We start from the raw sequence: 12,345 nt of genomic DNA, 5'->3' as shown, positions 1-12,345 counted from the left end.
AAAGTGAACATATGATATCTTGTGAAACCATATTAATTAGTTCTGTACTGCATTTTCATTCAACATTGCACCCATTTGAAATCATAAAAGTATTTTTGCTACTTGATCCATCCTATAGTAACTCCTCATTGATTGTAAAGAAGTGTGCTAGTGCCAGATTACCCATTGTTGATCAACATCATATGTCTAAGTTTACTATCAGATATTAATTTATTATAAAGTGTGATATATATATATTGTTTAAATTCTCAAATAAACCTTTTAAACTTGCAAAACAGAACTACTTTTTGGCTCAGTGGGGTCAGGGGGCTTCTAAGAGAGGGGTGTTATATAGGGGTAGTCATCCAGAGCTCATGAACTGGACATAAAGATATATCAATAAGGGTTTCCATTCAGTATCCCAGACTAGGCATTGACTTAGCTGTAGTGTTGAATTGAATCCTCTTACATGACATTCCACTGACATGGCACTCAAGAAGACGCTAGCCGCGATGCTACACACTTTGGCTGTATGATTGGCCCTATATACCTGCTCCTGAGTGTCCTAGCAAGGCTTTAACAGCAGGAAAGAGGGACAAGAGAGAGAAGAGTGCCTGGAAGTCGAGAAGCACTTCAGGGGTTTGTGTTCCCATCCCTTACCTTTCACAAACACATAGATCTTGGCCATGTTGTCTTGGTCGTCCTTGACGTTGCTGTAAAGGCAGGTGAAGTAGCCAGTGTCACCAGCCAAGGCTGCGTTCAAGGTCAGTCGACTACAGATGAGGTGCTGGTGTTGCGTGCCTGGGCACCTGTGCTCAGTCACATGGAAACGGGGGCCAACTGGGCTCTGCCATTCACCCCAGGCCCAGGTCAGGTTTGAAGATCCCCTGTTAAAGGAACAGACAAACGATAAGCATTAGATCACGGTCCTGGGCCCACATGACTGTCATATCCTTATATTGGACACATATATTTTTATATCAATATATAACGATTAGAGACAAGACTTCACATGGGCACTGATGACTTGGATACTCCCCATGAGATCTAAAGGTGGGCAGTGCGAGAAATGAGCCAGATTTCCACAGATTCGGAATCTGGCCACAAATGTCTCCCCGAATCCTGCATTCAGGAAACCAGAAGTCCATGCTGCTGTAAAGCGCTGCACCCGCGGGGACCAGCTGTTGTAGAGCACTGCGCCCACAGGGACCACCTGCTGTAGAGCGCTGCACCTGCAGGGGCCACCTGCTGTACAGCACTGCACCCGCATGGGCCACCTGCTGTACAGCACTGAGCCTGCAGGGACCAGCTGCTGTACAGCACTGCGCCTGCTGGGACCACCTGCTGTAGAGCACTGCGCCTGCAGGGACCACCTGCTGTAGAGCACTGCACCTCTAGGGACGAGCTGCTGTACAGCCCTGTGCCTGCAGGGACCAGCCGCTGCACAGCACTGCACCCGCAGAGACCACCTGCTGTAGAGCACTGCACCCGCAGGGACCAGCTGCTGTACAGCACTGCGCCCGCAGGGACCAGCTGCTGAACAGCCCTGCGTCAGCAGAGACCAGCTGCTGTACAGCACTGCACCCGCAGGGACCACCTGCTGTAGAGCACTGCACCCACAGGGACCAGCTGCTGTATAGCACTGCACCCGCAGGGACCAGCTGCTGCAGAGCACTGCGCCCGCAGGGACCAGCTGCTGTACAGCACTGCGCCCAAAGGGACCACCTGCTGTATAGCACTGCACCCGCAGGGACCAGCTGCTGTAAAGCACTGCACCTCCAGGTACCGGCTGCTGTACAGCACTGCGCCTGCAGGGACCAACTGCTGTACAGCACTGCGCCTGCAGGGACCACCTGCTGTAGAGCACTGCGCCTCTAGGGACGAGCTGCTGTACAGCCCTGTGCCTGCATGGACCAGCCGCTGCACAGCACTGCACCCGCAGGGACCACCTGCTGTAGAGCACTGCACCCGCAGGGACCAGCTGCTGTATAGAACTGCACCCGCAGGGACCAGCTGCTGAACAACCCTGCGTCTGCAGAGACCAGCTGCTGTACAGCACTGCACCCGCAGGGACCAGCTGCTGTATAGCACTGCACCTGCAGGGACCAGCTGATGTAGAGCACGGCGCCCGCAGGGACCAGCTGCTGTACAGCACTGCGCCCGAAGCGACCACCTGCTGCATAGCACTGCACCCACAGGGACCAGCTGCTGTAAAGCACTGCACCCCCAGGGACCAGCTGCTGTACAGCACTGCGCCCGCAGGGACTACCTGCTGTAGAGCACTGAACATGCAGGGAACAGCTGCTGTACAGCACTGTGCCCGCAGGGACCAGCTGCTGTATAGCACGGCGCCCGCAGGGACCAGCTTCTGTACAGCACTGCGCCCAAAGGGACCACCTGCTGCATAGCACTGCACCCACAGGGACCAGCTGCTGTAAAGCACTGCACCCCCAGGGACCAGCTGCTGTACAGCACTGCGCCCGCAGGGACTACCTGCTGTAGAGCACTGAACATGCAGGGACCAGCTGCTGTACAGCACTGTGCCCGCAGGGACCAGCTGCTGTATAGCACTGCACCTGCAGGGACTGCCTGCAGTACAGCGCTGCACCTGCAGGGACCACCTGCTGTAGAGCACTGAGCCCGCAGGGACCAGCTGCTGTACAGCACTGCGCCCGCAGGGACAACCTGTTGTTAGGGTCGCCAACTCTTTGATAGTCTTTCGTGGGACATTTGCCCAGAAGGCGGTGATGACGTCACGTCATTCACATTTGACCCGCCCCTTTTTTAATGTACATTTTTTTAATGGCTCTTAATTCCTGGCTTAATTGAAATGCAAATGGTTTGTGCTTGGGAGGTGATGGTCACGTTTTGCAAACATGACCATCACGACCCCAGGAACAAAGCATTAGCATTTGAATGAAGCCAGGTGTCAGAGCGGCAGCAGCTCAACCTGCAGGCTCAAAAGGAGCCGCCCGGAGAAAGAAAGCAGCAGGCGGCAGTGGCATGCTGTGTAAATGCCGACTTCAGTTTGCAGAGTGGCTGTGCTGGAGGCAGGTTGTCCCAACGAAAGTCGGGACAACCTGCGTCCCGCACAGCCACTCTGCAAACTGCAGGACAGAGTCCCTAATTGCGGGACAATCCCGTGAAATCCGGGACAGTTGGCCACACTGCCTGTTGTACAGCGCTGCGCCCGCAGGGATCACCTGCTGTAGAGCAGTGCGCCCGCAGGGACCACCTGCTGTAGAGCCATGCGCCCACAGGGACCAGCTGCTGTACCGCACTGCGCCCGCAGGGACCACCTGCTGTAGAGCACTGCGCCCGCAGGGACCATCTGCTGTAGAGCCATGCGCCCACAGGGACCAGCTGCTGTACCGCACTGCGCCCGCAGGGACTACCTGCTGTAGAGCACTGTGCCCGCAGGGACCACCTGCTGTAGAGCCATGCGCCCACAGGGACCAGCTGCTGTAGAGCACTGTGCCCGCAGGGATTACCTGCTGTAGAGCACTGTGCCCGCAGGGACCACCTGCTGTAGAGCCATGCGCCCACAGGGACCAGCTGCTGTACCGCACTGCGCCCGAAGGGACCACCTGCTGTAGAGCACTGCGCCCCAACTGCTTCCAGCGCTCAGTGATATTTCGCGGTCTGGAAAACTGTGCCCTGGATTCTCTTCTTTCTTTTTTTGCTTTCTTTTTTATTTCAACACTTAGGGGGCTGCAGACACGTCAGCAGGTAGATATTTGAGGATCAATCTTGGCCCTTAAGAGCTGCGAAATGTCGGGTTTTAGAAATGGGAAAGGGGGCATTGAGTTCAATGCTGGGTGAAACAACAACTATACACGCAGGCGATCATATTATGCATTTCCTTTCACAGTGTTCCTTTCCTGGGGTGGTTTTTAAGGCTCTTATCACGTTCCGTGTCGTGATGATAATTGTAGGCCTAAATTAGTTCTTTACAGACATGCTGGTGGTTTGATCGGTCTGGACCTTAAGGTCCTCCTTAATGGTATCACTACAAAATATCCCAGACCATTACTGCATGGTAGAAAACCTCAAATTACAAACAATGGAGTCAGACGAAAAAAATCGATGGGAGGTTGGATGATATGATAAGTTATTTATAGATTGCTTAGTACCCAGAGGTTGCTAAGCGTGGACTCGGGGATCGAACCTGTGATGCTCTGTGCCATCTCACTGCCAAGGCGAGCACGTTGCCCCTGAGCTATCTTCCTGAGTGGAGGAAATGGGAGGATGAGGGGGATTGCATTCAAAGTAGCTAAAATTAGTTGTTTTCTATTCGAGGTTTTCTACCTCACCGTAAATGATATATACAAGGGATGTCTTCTCCTCTAATGAAACAGTCCCGGATTTCGTTTCCTACAACTTCATCCCTTGAATTAAAACCTCCTGGTATCAAAGCCTTTTTTTTTAAATGTATTGTGTTATACTCTAAAACTTTTCACAATTCTAAATACAGGACATTATGTAAACAGCATTAAACACGAGAAACATACTTCAATAAATACATCTTAATTGCAGATAATCTCCACAGAAACAGAATGAAATAAGTAAATAAGACAAAATAAAATAGAAAATAGAAAAATATATGTAATAATAATAATACTAATAATATCAACGCCTTTTATTTATATCCTGTTCAAAATGAGAACATTGGACTAGCAAGTGTTTTGCTGTTTACCGAATCTACACTTTGGATTATTTTTCGGGATTCAAGTTCCGGCTCCTAGTAGCTCCAGCGCATTCACCAAGTAAAAGTTGACTCTCCTATATTCTGCCCTGACACTGGCCTTTGGGAATTCCTGGAGGTACCGGACCACACTTCCTGGCGGAATATTGTGCAGCAGATAGTTGCAGCTACTGCTTTTGGTCTCAAGGTTCACAACATTCTGCATCCTTTCAGCCATGATTGTTTCAACCTTCAACATTTTTTCTAGACTAAGCTTGGTAATGCGGGTTAAATCAAAATTCTACCTCTGGCTCCAAACACTTGCCTCCTCCATCGTGCCAACCATGACTGTTTTTGTACTATGTTCCTTCATTTTTATGGCTTCCACAGACAGCAGATTTAAAAGAGTATGTGGTTCAGCATTAATCCATCTCCAATAATCACTCACTCTCTTATATTGCAGGAGTGACCGTGTGGAGCCAGTATGACCACCATGCCTCAAGAACCCAATGGGCAGATTCTTTGAAAAGTGTCATTATAACCTTAGGCCACAAGCCTCGATATTTTCCAGTTCTTCTGCTTTTCTATAAGCCCATATTTCTGCCCAATACAATAATTTAGATACAATTTTAGCCTTGAAAGTCTTTATCACTGCCTCAATAGAGAAGCCTGCATATTGTTTTGCAAATGCTTTAATACCCCAAGTTGTTGTTGCCTCTCTACCTCCTGATATTCTGATCGCGGGTACCAAGCGAGATGTTGATCAATGACCACGCCCAAATATTGATATTCTCTAACACGCTCCACGGGACTTCCATTTAATATCCATTTGTACACGTTACCCCTTTTTTTACTGGGTTTCCTGAAAACCATGATCTTTGGTTTTTTGGTGTTTATCTCTAAATTATGAAGACCAGCAAATTCTCCCAGCATACCAATAAGGGCTTGCGGCCCTATGGGCATTTTATTCAGCAGAAGGAGATCGTTCACATAGCCCAACCAGGGAATTTACACTCCTCCCAATATAGGGGGAGATGCCACTGCCTTTTGTGAATAGTCAGATAGATCTGCCAGATATAAATTGGACAATATATGGGCCTAAATCTACCCTTGTTTCAACCCTGTGTGCATTGGTATTGCCTCAGTTAAGCACCCAAACCGATCAAGCCTGACTTTCACTGTAGTGTTATGGTACAAAAGTATGATTATATTCAAAAGACCTGCAGGTATTCCCCAGCAGTACAGTTTCTTCCACTACCTATTTCTATCCACAGTGTCAAAGGATGCACTGAAGTCTACGTAAGCAACATACATATCTTGCTCACGCAGACTCCAGGCCGCCTCGACAATTGTGGTTAACGCAATTAGATAATCAAGTGTGGACCTTCCGGAAGCCCGTTTCATTGACTGGTAGGATTCGATCATGATTTGCCCAATTTGTCAAATCACCCAGCAATAGTCTAGCCAACAGTTTGGATGAAACCTCAAGCATTGCTAGGATACGATAGTTTCCAGGAGCAATTCTGTAATCACTTTTGTAGTCTGGCACCAGAATACTAGTTTGCCAGGAGATGGGAATTGTGCTAGTTTGACTGATATTTTCGGAAATAAACATCAATATTTTGCTCCAAAAAATAGGAGATTAAGTTTTAAGATTGCGTTGCAGAGTCTATCCAGGCCTCGGGCCAGAGACCCCTTTCTGCCTATGATTAGGTTCACCAGATCCTTTTCACTGAAGTTTCCTGACCACACAGTAGCCCGGTCACACTGAAAAGCATTGGTGTCAGGCAATCTGCCTAGGGTGTCTTTTTTATATTGGCTCCATGCCCCCCCCCAGATGCACCACCCGCTAAGCAATTCTGGGCAACTCAGCCATTGACGAGTTGCCAAACGGATTGAGAGTCATTAGTACCACAAATATTCATGAACTCCTGCTACTTTGCAACTCCCTGAATACCCCTCAAGTTATGGGCCCATCTTCCGTAACAAGATTTAATTTCCTTTATATTTCTGCCTAATCTCACTTCTGAGTAATTATTTCCTTGCTCGTACCCTATGATCACACGTGTGTACGTGTTTCCTAATACTGTGCCCTTCATATTTAAAGCATCGCCCTCACACTCGCCCTTGCCGCGGGAAACAACATTCTATTAGATGGGAAACAAACGTTTGAAATCGCACAAACAGATTGGACACCTCAAGTGAAAATGTACAGCTCTCCCCCCCCCTACACAGGGGAGCATTGCCTCACTACTGATTGCCCCTCATTATTAAGGCACTCTAGCCCTTTTTCCGCGACAAGGCTATTTGCTTTGGTCATTGTGCCAGCTCTCCACTTAATTGGATTTCCAGCTGTATTAAGCCCAATTTCAGCAGTATGATCTCTCTCCACCCTTAAAACTTCAGTTGAGCTGCATAATATTGTTGGGTAATGATCGCTTTCATCGCAGCGCTCCACAACAAATGCTAAGGCATCTTGGAAACAGCAAGTTGATACAAACCAATAATCCAAAGTAGAACAACTCAGCAAGGTTACCCTGGTGAATGCTCCCGGGATATCACCTATGCTCCTACCATGAATCATAGTAAGTTACAGACTATGTAGATAGTTCAACCATCTGTCCCCATATCCAGGGATGTCATTTCACTAAAATACCAGAGGTAGCGGAAATGTGACATCACATGACCCTTGACCCCCGATGACATCACAGGAAGTGATGTCATTTGACCCCCACCCCAACGTGACATCACAGGAAGCGATGGAACACGACCGTTTACCACTTGACAAAACAGGAAGTGGCATCACATAGCATTTATTCTAAGTGCACAATGAAAAATATGGTTACAATATCACTGTAACGTGATATACATTTCATACAAGAATGGATCACCATATGTATCGGCAGAAAAAAACATGCTATAACTGCAACTTGGCAAAAGCAAAATACATAGCCTGAAATTAATGCTTATTCTACTCTAAATGCTTTTTGGAGGATTTCGTCCGCATTGTCAATTTGAGGTGTTTAAGAACAGACTAAATCAGTGACTCACCCCCTGAAGTGTGCCTAAAATAAACCTTTAATGAGTCTCACAATTATTGTATGGAATTCCAGAAAGACAAATAGCTCAAATAGACACATGGCACTGGCCACAGCCCAGGAGATTCAATTTGTAAAACAAAAATAATAATAATAAGATTGTTTTTGTAGGGGTAGCAAGGGAGACCACAGGGGTAGCAAAGAAGACCTCAGGGGTCGCAAGGGAGACCTCTGGTGACCCCTAAATGACGTCCCTGCTCGCATCATTATATATTGTCTGCCTTAAAGTTACTTGCGGGACTCCGGCATCATGTTCTAACGCATTAAGTTAAAGTATGCAGGATTTTAGCATTAATGACTGAAATATCTGGATCAATAACCGCAGGATTGCACAGCTAAGTAATAGCATTCATTACATTCATTAGCTCTGTTGTTCTGCCCAGGCCCAGGGGATCATACACATTTATGGGCACCGTCCTTTTATTGTTACCTAAAAGGTTTCCCAGAATAAGGCCTACCAGTAGATTTTCACATTATACCTCAATTTTCTCTACTTCTTCAGAGTTAAGGGCACGAATGATAAGGCCTCCATTTGGCCGTCCCCTTGCCCCCTGGGTGGCCAACTTGTGTATGGCGTTTCTTTCATCAAATACTATGGGCCCAGTGGACGACATTTCCTGCAGTGCTAATACGGCACAGCCATCCAACATTATGCATAACACCCCCCCCCCTCTTCTCCATATTGTGAATTCCCTCTTGGATTCCAAGATATTACCACCAACTGTGTGTCAGGGTCTACACAGAATATGTGGTTGCAGTGTCCCTGTCAACCAGGACCAGTCATTATTCCATGAACACCTAGCACTATCAAATTTCTTGTTTTTTAAAAATAGGTTCTCTGGTGACCATCCTGGCTAATAGCGATCATCAACGTTTCTTCTGAGGATATAGGTTTATCCTTGACCTCAGACCAATCCTAAGTATACTGCTAGCAACCTCCATCCTACTTTCACCCTCTCTAAGTCTGTTGATTTCAACTCCTGACCTCATGAAGCTATGTTGGTGTTTCATCACCATAGATGCAGCATTTTCCGACTGTAAATTAACAACCTTCTCAGGCTGTTCATCTAGCCTTAAGTCTTCAGAGACAATGAGACGCAGCAGTACTATCGTATGCAAGCGGTCTAAGATGGCTGCCTATTAACCGTACACTGTAGGGGTGTACAGAAAAGGCTTTTGATTCTTATGGTCTTTCCCATTATGTTTGTTCCACTCATCTTTGTTGTTTCAGGATCACCAGACCCCACATATTTATGGCAGCCCCACAGCAACCCTCCACCCCTGTAGTTCCCTGGCTCAGGTTCACTAGTGTTATTGGAGTTTATAGACTCTTGAGATCTACAAGCCCCTCCATCCACATGTCTGATTGTATTAATGTTTACGGACTGCGCTATTACTTTAGGCTCTTCAAATAATCGATCAATCCTTCAAGGTCCATTCTGTCTTCTCCAAGATCAATGACTTCCATCACAGCACTGTCTTTCTGTTTACCTTCCCCACTAACCAGAAAATCCCTAATGTCTGATCGTCGGGCAGCATCTGCGTCACATCATGGTGCAGTCCCACCAGAACATTTCAGAAAAGGCAATAGGGAACTTAAACTGCACCAGCTAGAATCACAATTAATTATTACATTCAACTCCATGAAACCTAATGGGCACAATGGAGATGACGAATTGCATGTTTTCCCTCCTGAATGTGCCATTTGAATTGTATGGGCATTGGTGTTTTTTGATGCATAGCATCTGTATATTTGTTATAAGTTCTTCTTACTGATAGAGTATTGTACATTATACTCCCACTTGGGTCTGACTGCCTAACCATACTATGTATGTAATCTATTAGCGATAACCATGTACCTTTCATAGGTTCAGAGCCCTTCTATCTGCTTGTTTTAAAAGGTTCTTCTTGCTGATGGTATATGTTAGGCAGAATCCTATGCAGTTCCCTTAGGGCGCACTACAGAAGATTAGGACTACAGTTATATGCAATAAATCCCCTTTGGTATCAGTCTGTACCACACAGATTTAGTTGGTAGCTGTGGCTGAGCAGTCAGACTTATCTCAAGAGGGAGATGAGCAGTATTCAGGGTTTACACAATAGGACTACAATACTATGGAACAAGAACACACCGACCAAAGCTTTGTATCAAAAGGAATATATATATTTATTTTACACAATCTTAATTCCACACACAAATCACTATCATTAAAGTAAGTTAAAACAGTCAAGAAAAGTATACACAACTCCCTAATTAGATTGTAGACAAGTTTGAGCAAGAGTGAAAACTGAGCAAAACGGCACAGTGTAAACCAAGCAGAAATGTCACTCTAACAATTTCTTCAGAGGGAGGGAAAGGACACGTTATACAGGGTTAGACTCCTAAACACACCAGCAACACTTCCCAATTGAATGGTGAACAAGTTCGGCAAGGTAGTACTTTAGCATAAGCAATACTTAGGTGAAAACCGAGCAAAATGGCACTTCAGCAATATTTTAAAAAGGAAGGAAAGGTGGTTATAAGAGTTTAGGTGCACCAACACATTTCTTGATGAAAAGCAATCTACAGAAGGCAGTTGTAACAGATTTAGCCAGAGTCAATAGGCCTGTGCCAGAGTCAGTGGTACAAGGCAAAGTGCCCAGGATGAAACGGTTCTAGTAGCTGCAGTCAAGTCTGTGTTTAACGATTTGAAAAGGCGGTTGCAGAAGGTAAATCATAATGTTAGACGAAAGGGGCGGCCAACCCAGCAGGTAAGTAAAGGATTTAAAACACCTTTAGCAGTACCCAACGAAACGGGAGGCCTGGCGGAACAATGTACCTTGAAAAGTGGAAGCGGCTCCTGCAGTGGCAGTTGTTCCTGGCAGTTCCTGCAATTCGGGAGATCCAGCAGAGGAAGAGAGGCTCTCGTCATGGAGGAAGGTTTGAGTCACTGTACTGCCCAGGGAAAAAGCCAGCTGCGGTGATGCCGAAACGGAATAAAAGGTACACTCCTTTAAATCGCGGTCGTGATGGACTGGTGCCTGGCTATCCGGTCTCCGAGTGCAGGGCACTGGTGATTCGACCAAGGCAGGTCCTGGAGGGCGATTGGTGAACTGGTTGGCCCCACCAGCTCAAGGGAAGAAGTCTCTTGGAGGTGAAGATCTTCTCGAGTCGTTGGAGAAAAGTGGTGAGGATCTGCAGCAGGGCTTCACCTGTGGTTCAGTCGTTGCAGATGTCTTCAGCTTCTCTCCTCTTCGGGTTACTTAGTTCCAGTGGTGACATCTTCTCCTCCAGTCCTCAGAGCCCTGCTTTTATGCAGAAGGACCCCCATTCAGACAGCCTAGCTGTCACTCATGCAGTGGGGTGGTTATCCTAGCGGCATAACCCCCAGCCTATCAGGGCAGAGTGCGACTTGGGTTGCCTAGGTAACCCTGTCCAGGGTGCCTATTCCCCCTCCCAAACGTCCTGTCTACCCCAGACTCAGTGGCACCGAAAGGAGGGCTTCTGTGCAGAACCCCGCCAAAAGGACGAACAAAGGATCCCCGACCCGGATTAGGATTTCAGAGAAAGACACGAGAAAGAAATAATCTCAAAGATCTGGCAAAGAAAACCTACCAGAGTAAAGTTAATATCAAAATAAACTGGTGGTATGTTAGAGGCTGTCAGTAAAAGTGGTAGCCTCGAACAATGGGAAAATCCCATAGGAAAATATTTGCGGTCGAATATTCTCGGTAGTAACCACTGCCACCAGCCAGAAACTTCGCAGAGAGGAACTGGACAGTACCCCCTCGAAAATGAACACCAGGGAAAAACTATTAACCCTTCCCAGTACTTCCATAGTAAGATGGGTTGTACTGGTTTTGTTCATTGAAATTGACTAGTAAAGTCAATGGATACTTTACATGCCCTGGGAGACAGTAGTCAGTCCCAGGGTATGGAGTCTATGTTTGGGAGTCACTATGACACCCCTGTGTCACTGCACTGAGGGTGCTGTGTAACACACAAGTAAAAAGATGATACCTATGAGGGTGAGAAAACCCCATAGACCATAAGCACCAAAAATAGCCTAAAACACACATCAGCAAAATTCAACTAAGAGTCCGAAAAAGAGTCTCACTCTTAGTAGGAGTAAAAAAATAAACCCCTGAAATCCAGCAACGCTGCTGAGGGACTCTATAGGTAAGGGAAATTAGCCTTTTAAGAGAATTCTCCCAAACACTATAGTTTACATTGTATTCCCACTTGGGTTGGATTGGCTAATTCTAATATGTACCTTACGAATTTTAAAGGTGGAACGCTTTTTTTGAAAGTGTTCTATAATATTGCACCTTCTTGCACAAGTCACACTATATAGTACTTATGACAGCTATATTCTGTTGCTGCTGCTGTTTCTACAGTGCTTGCCTTATCAGTTATTGCCTTCAAATGGATGAATTTGTAGCAAATGTATTTGATTTGTTAATTGGTTCGGATATATAGTCATATTTTGCACTTGCACTTTAGTTTGTAAGTTTCGAACAGATACAATTTAGTCAATATTCTTCTTGCTGACCTTTATAGCATTAACTATTATTGCATTAAGAAAGTGTTTTGTACTCATTTTG

At 46.4% G+C, this 12,345-nt stretch overlaps 1 protein-coding gene across 3 annotated transcripts in view; it reads right to left on the bottom strand.

Annotated features, from left to right (window-relative positions):
• The window catches only part of LOC138480803 (vascular endothelial growth factor receptor kdr-like), a 1,018,894-nt gene that overhangs the window by 779,528 nt on the left and 227,021 nt on the right, over positions 1–12,345 (bottom strand). For all 3 annotated transcript variants that reach the window (XM_069612549.1, XM_069612547.1, XM_069612548.1), the window contains exon 3: positions 640–866. In XM_069612549.1, coding sequence (XP_069468650.1) covers positions 640–866 — 227 coding nt within the window. The remainder of the gene's footprint in view (positions 1–639; positions 867–12,345) is intronic.

Source organism: Ambystoma mexicanum, chromosome 5p (assembly GCF_040938575.1).
Source record: "Ambystoma mexicanum isolate Mex_15411 chromosome 5p, UKY_AmexF1_1, whole genome shotgun sequence".
Lineage (NCBI taxonomy): Eukaryota > Metazoa > Chordata > Amphibia > Caudata > Ambystomatidae > Ambystoma > Ambystoma mexicanum.
Note: the sequence above shows the minus strand (reverse complement) of the source record. Positions and strands in the feature narration are given on the sequence as shown.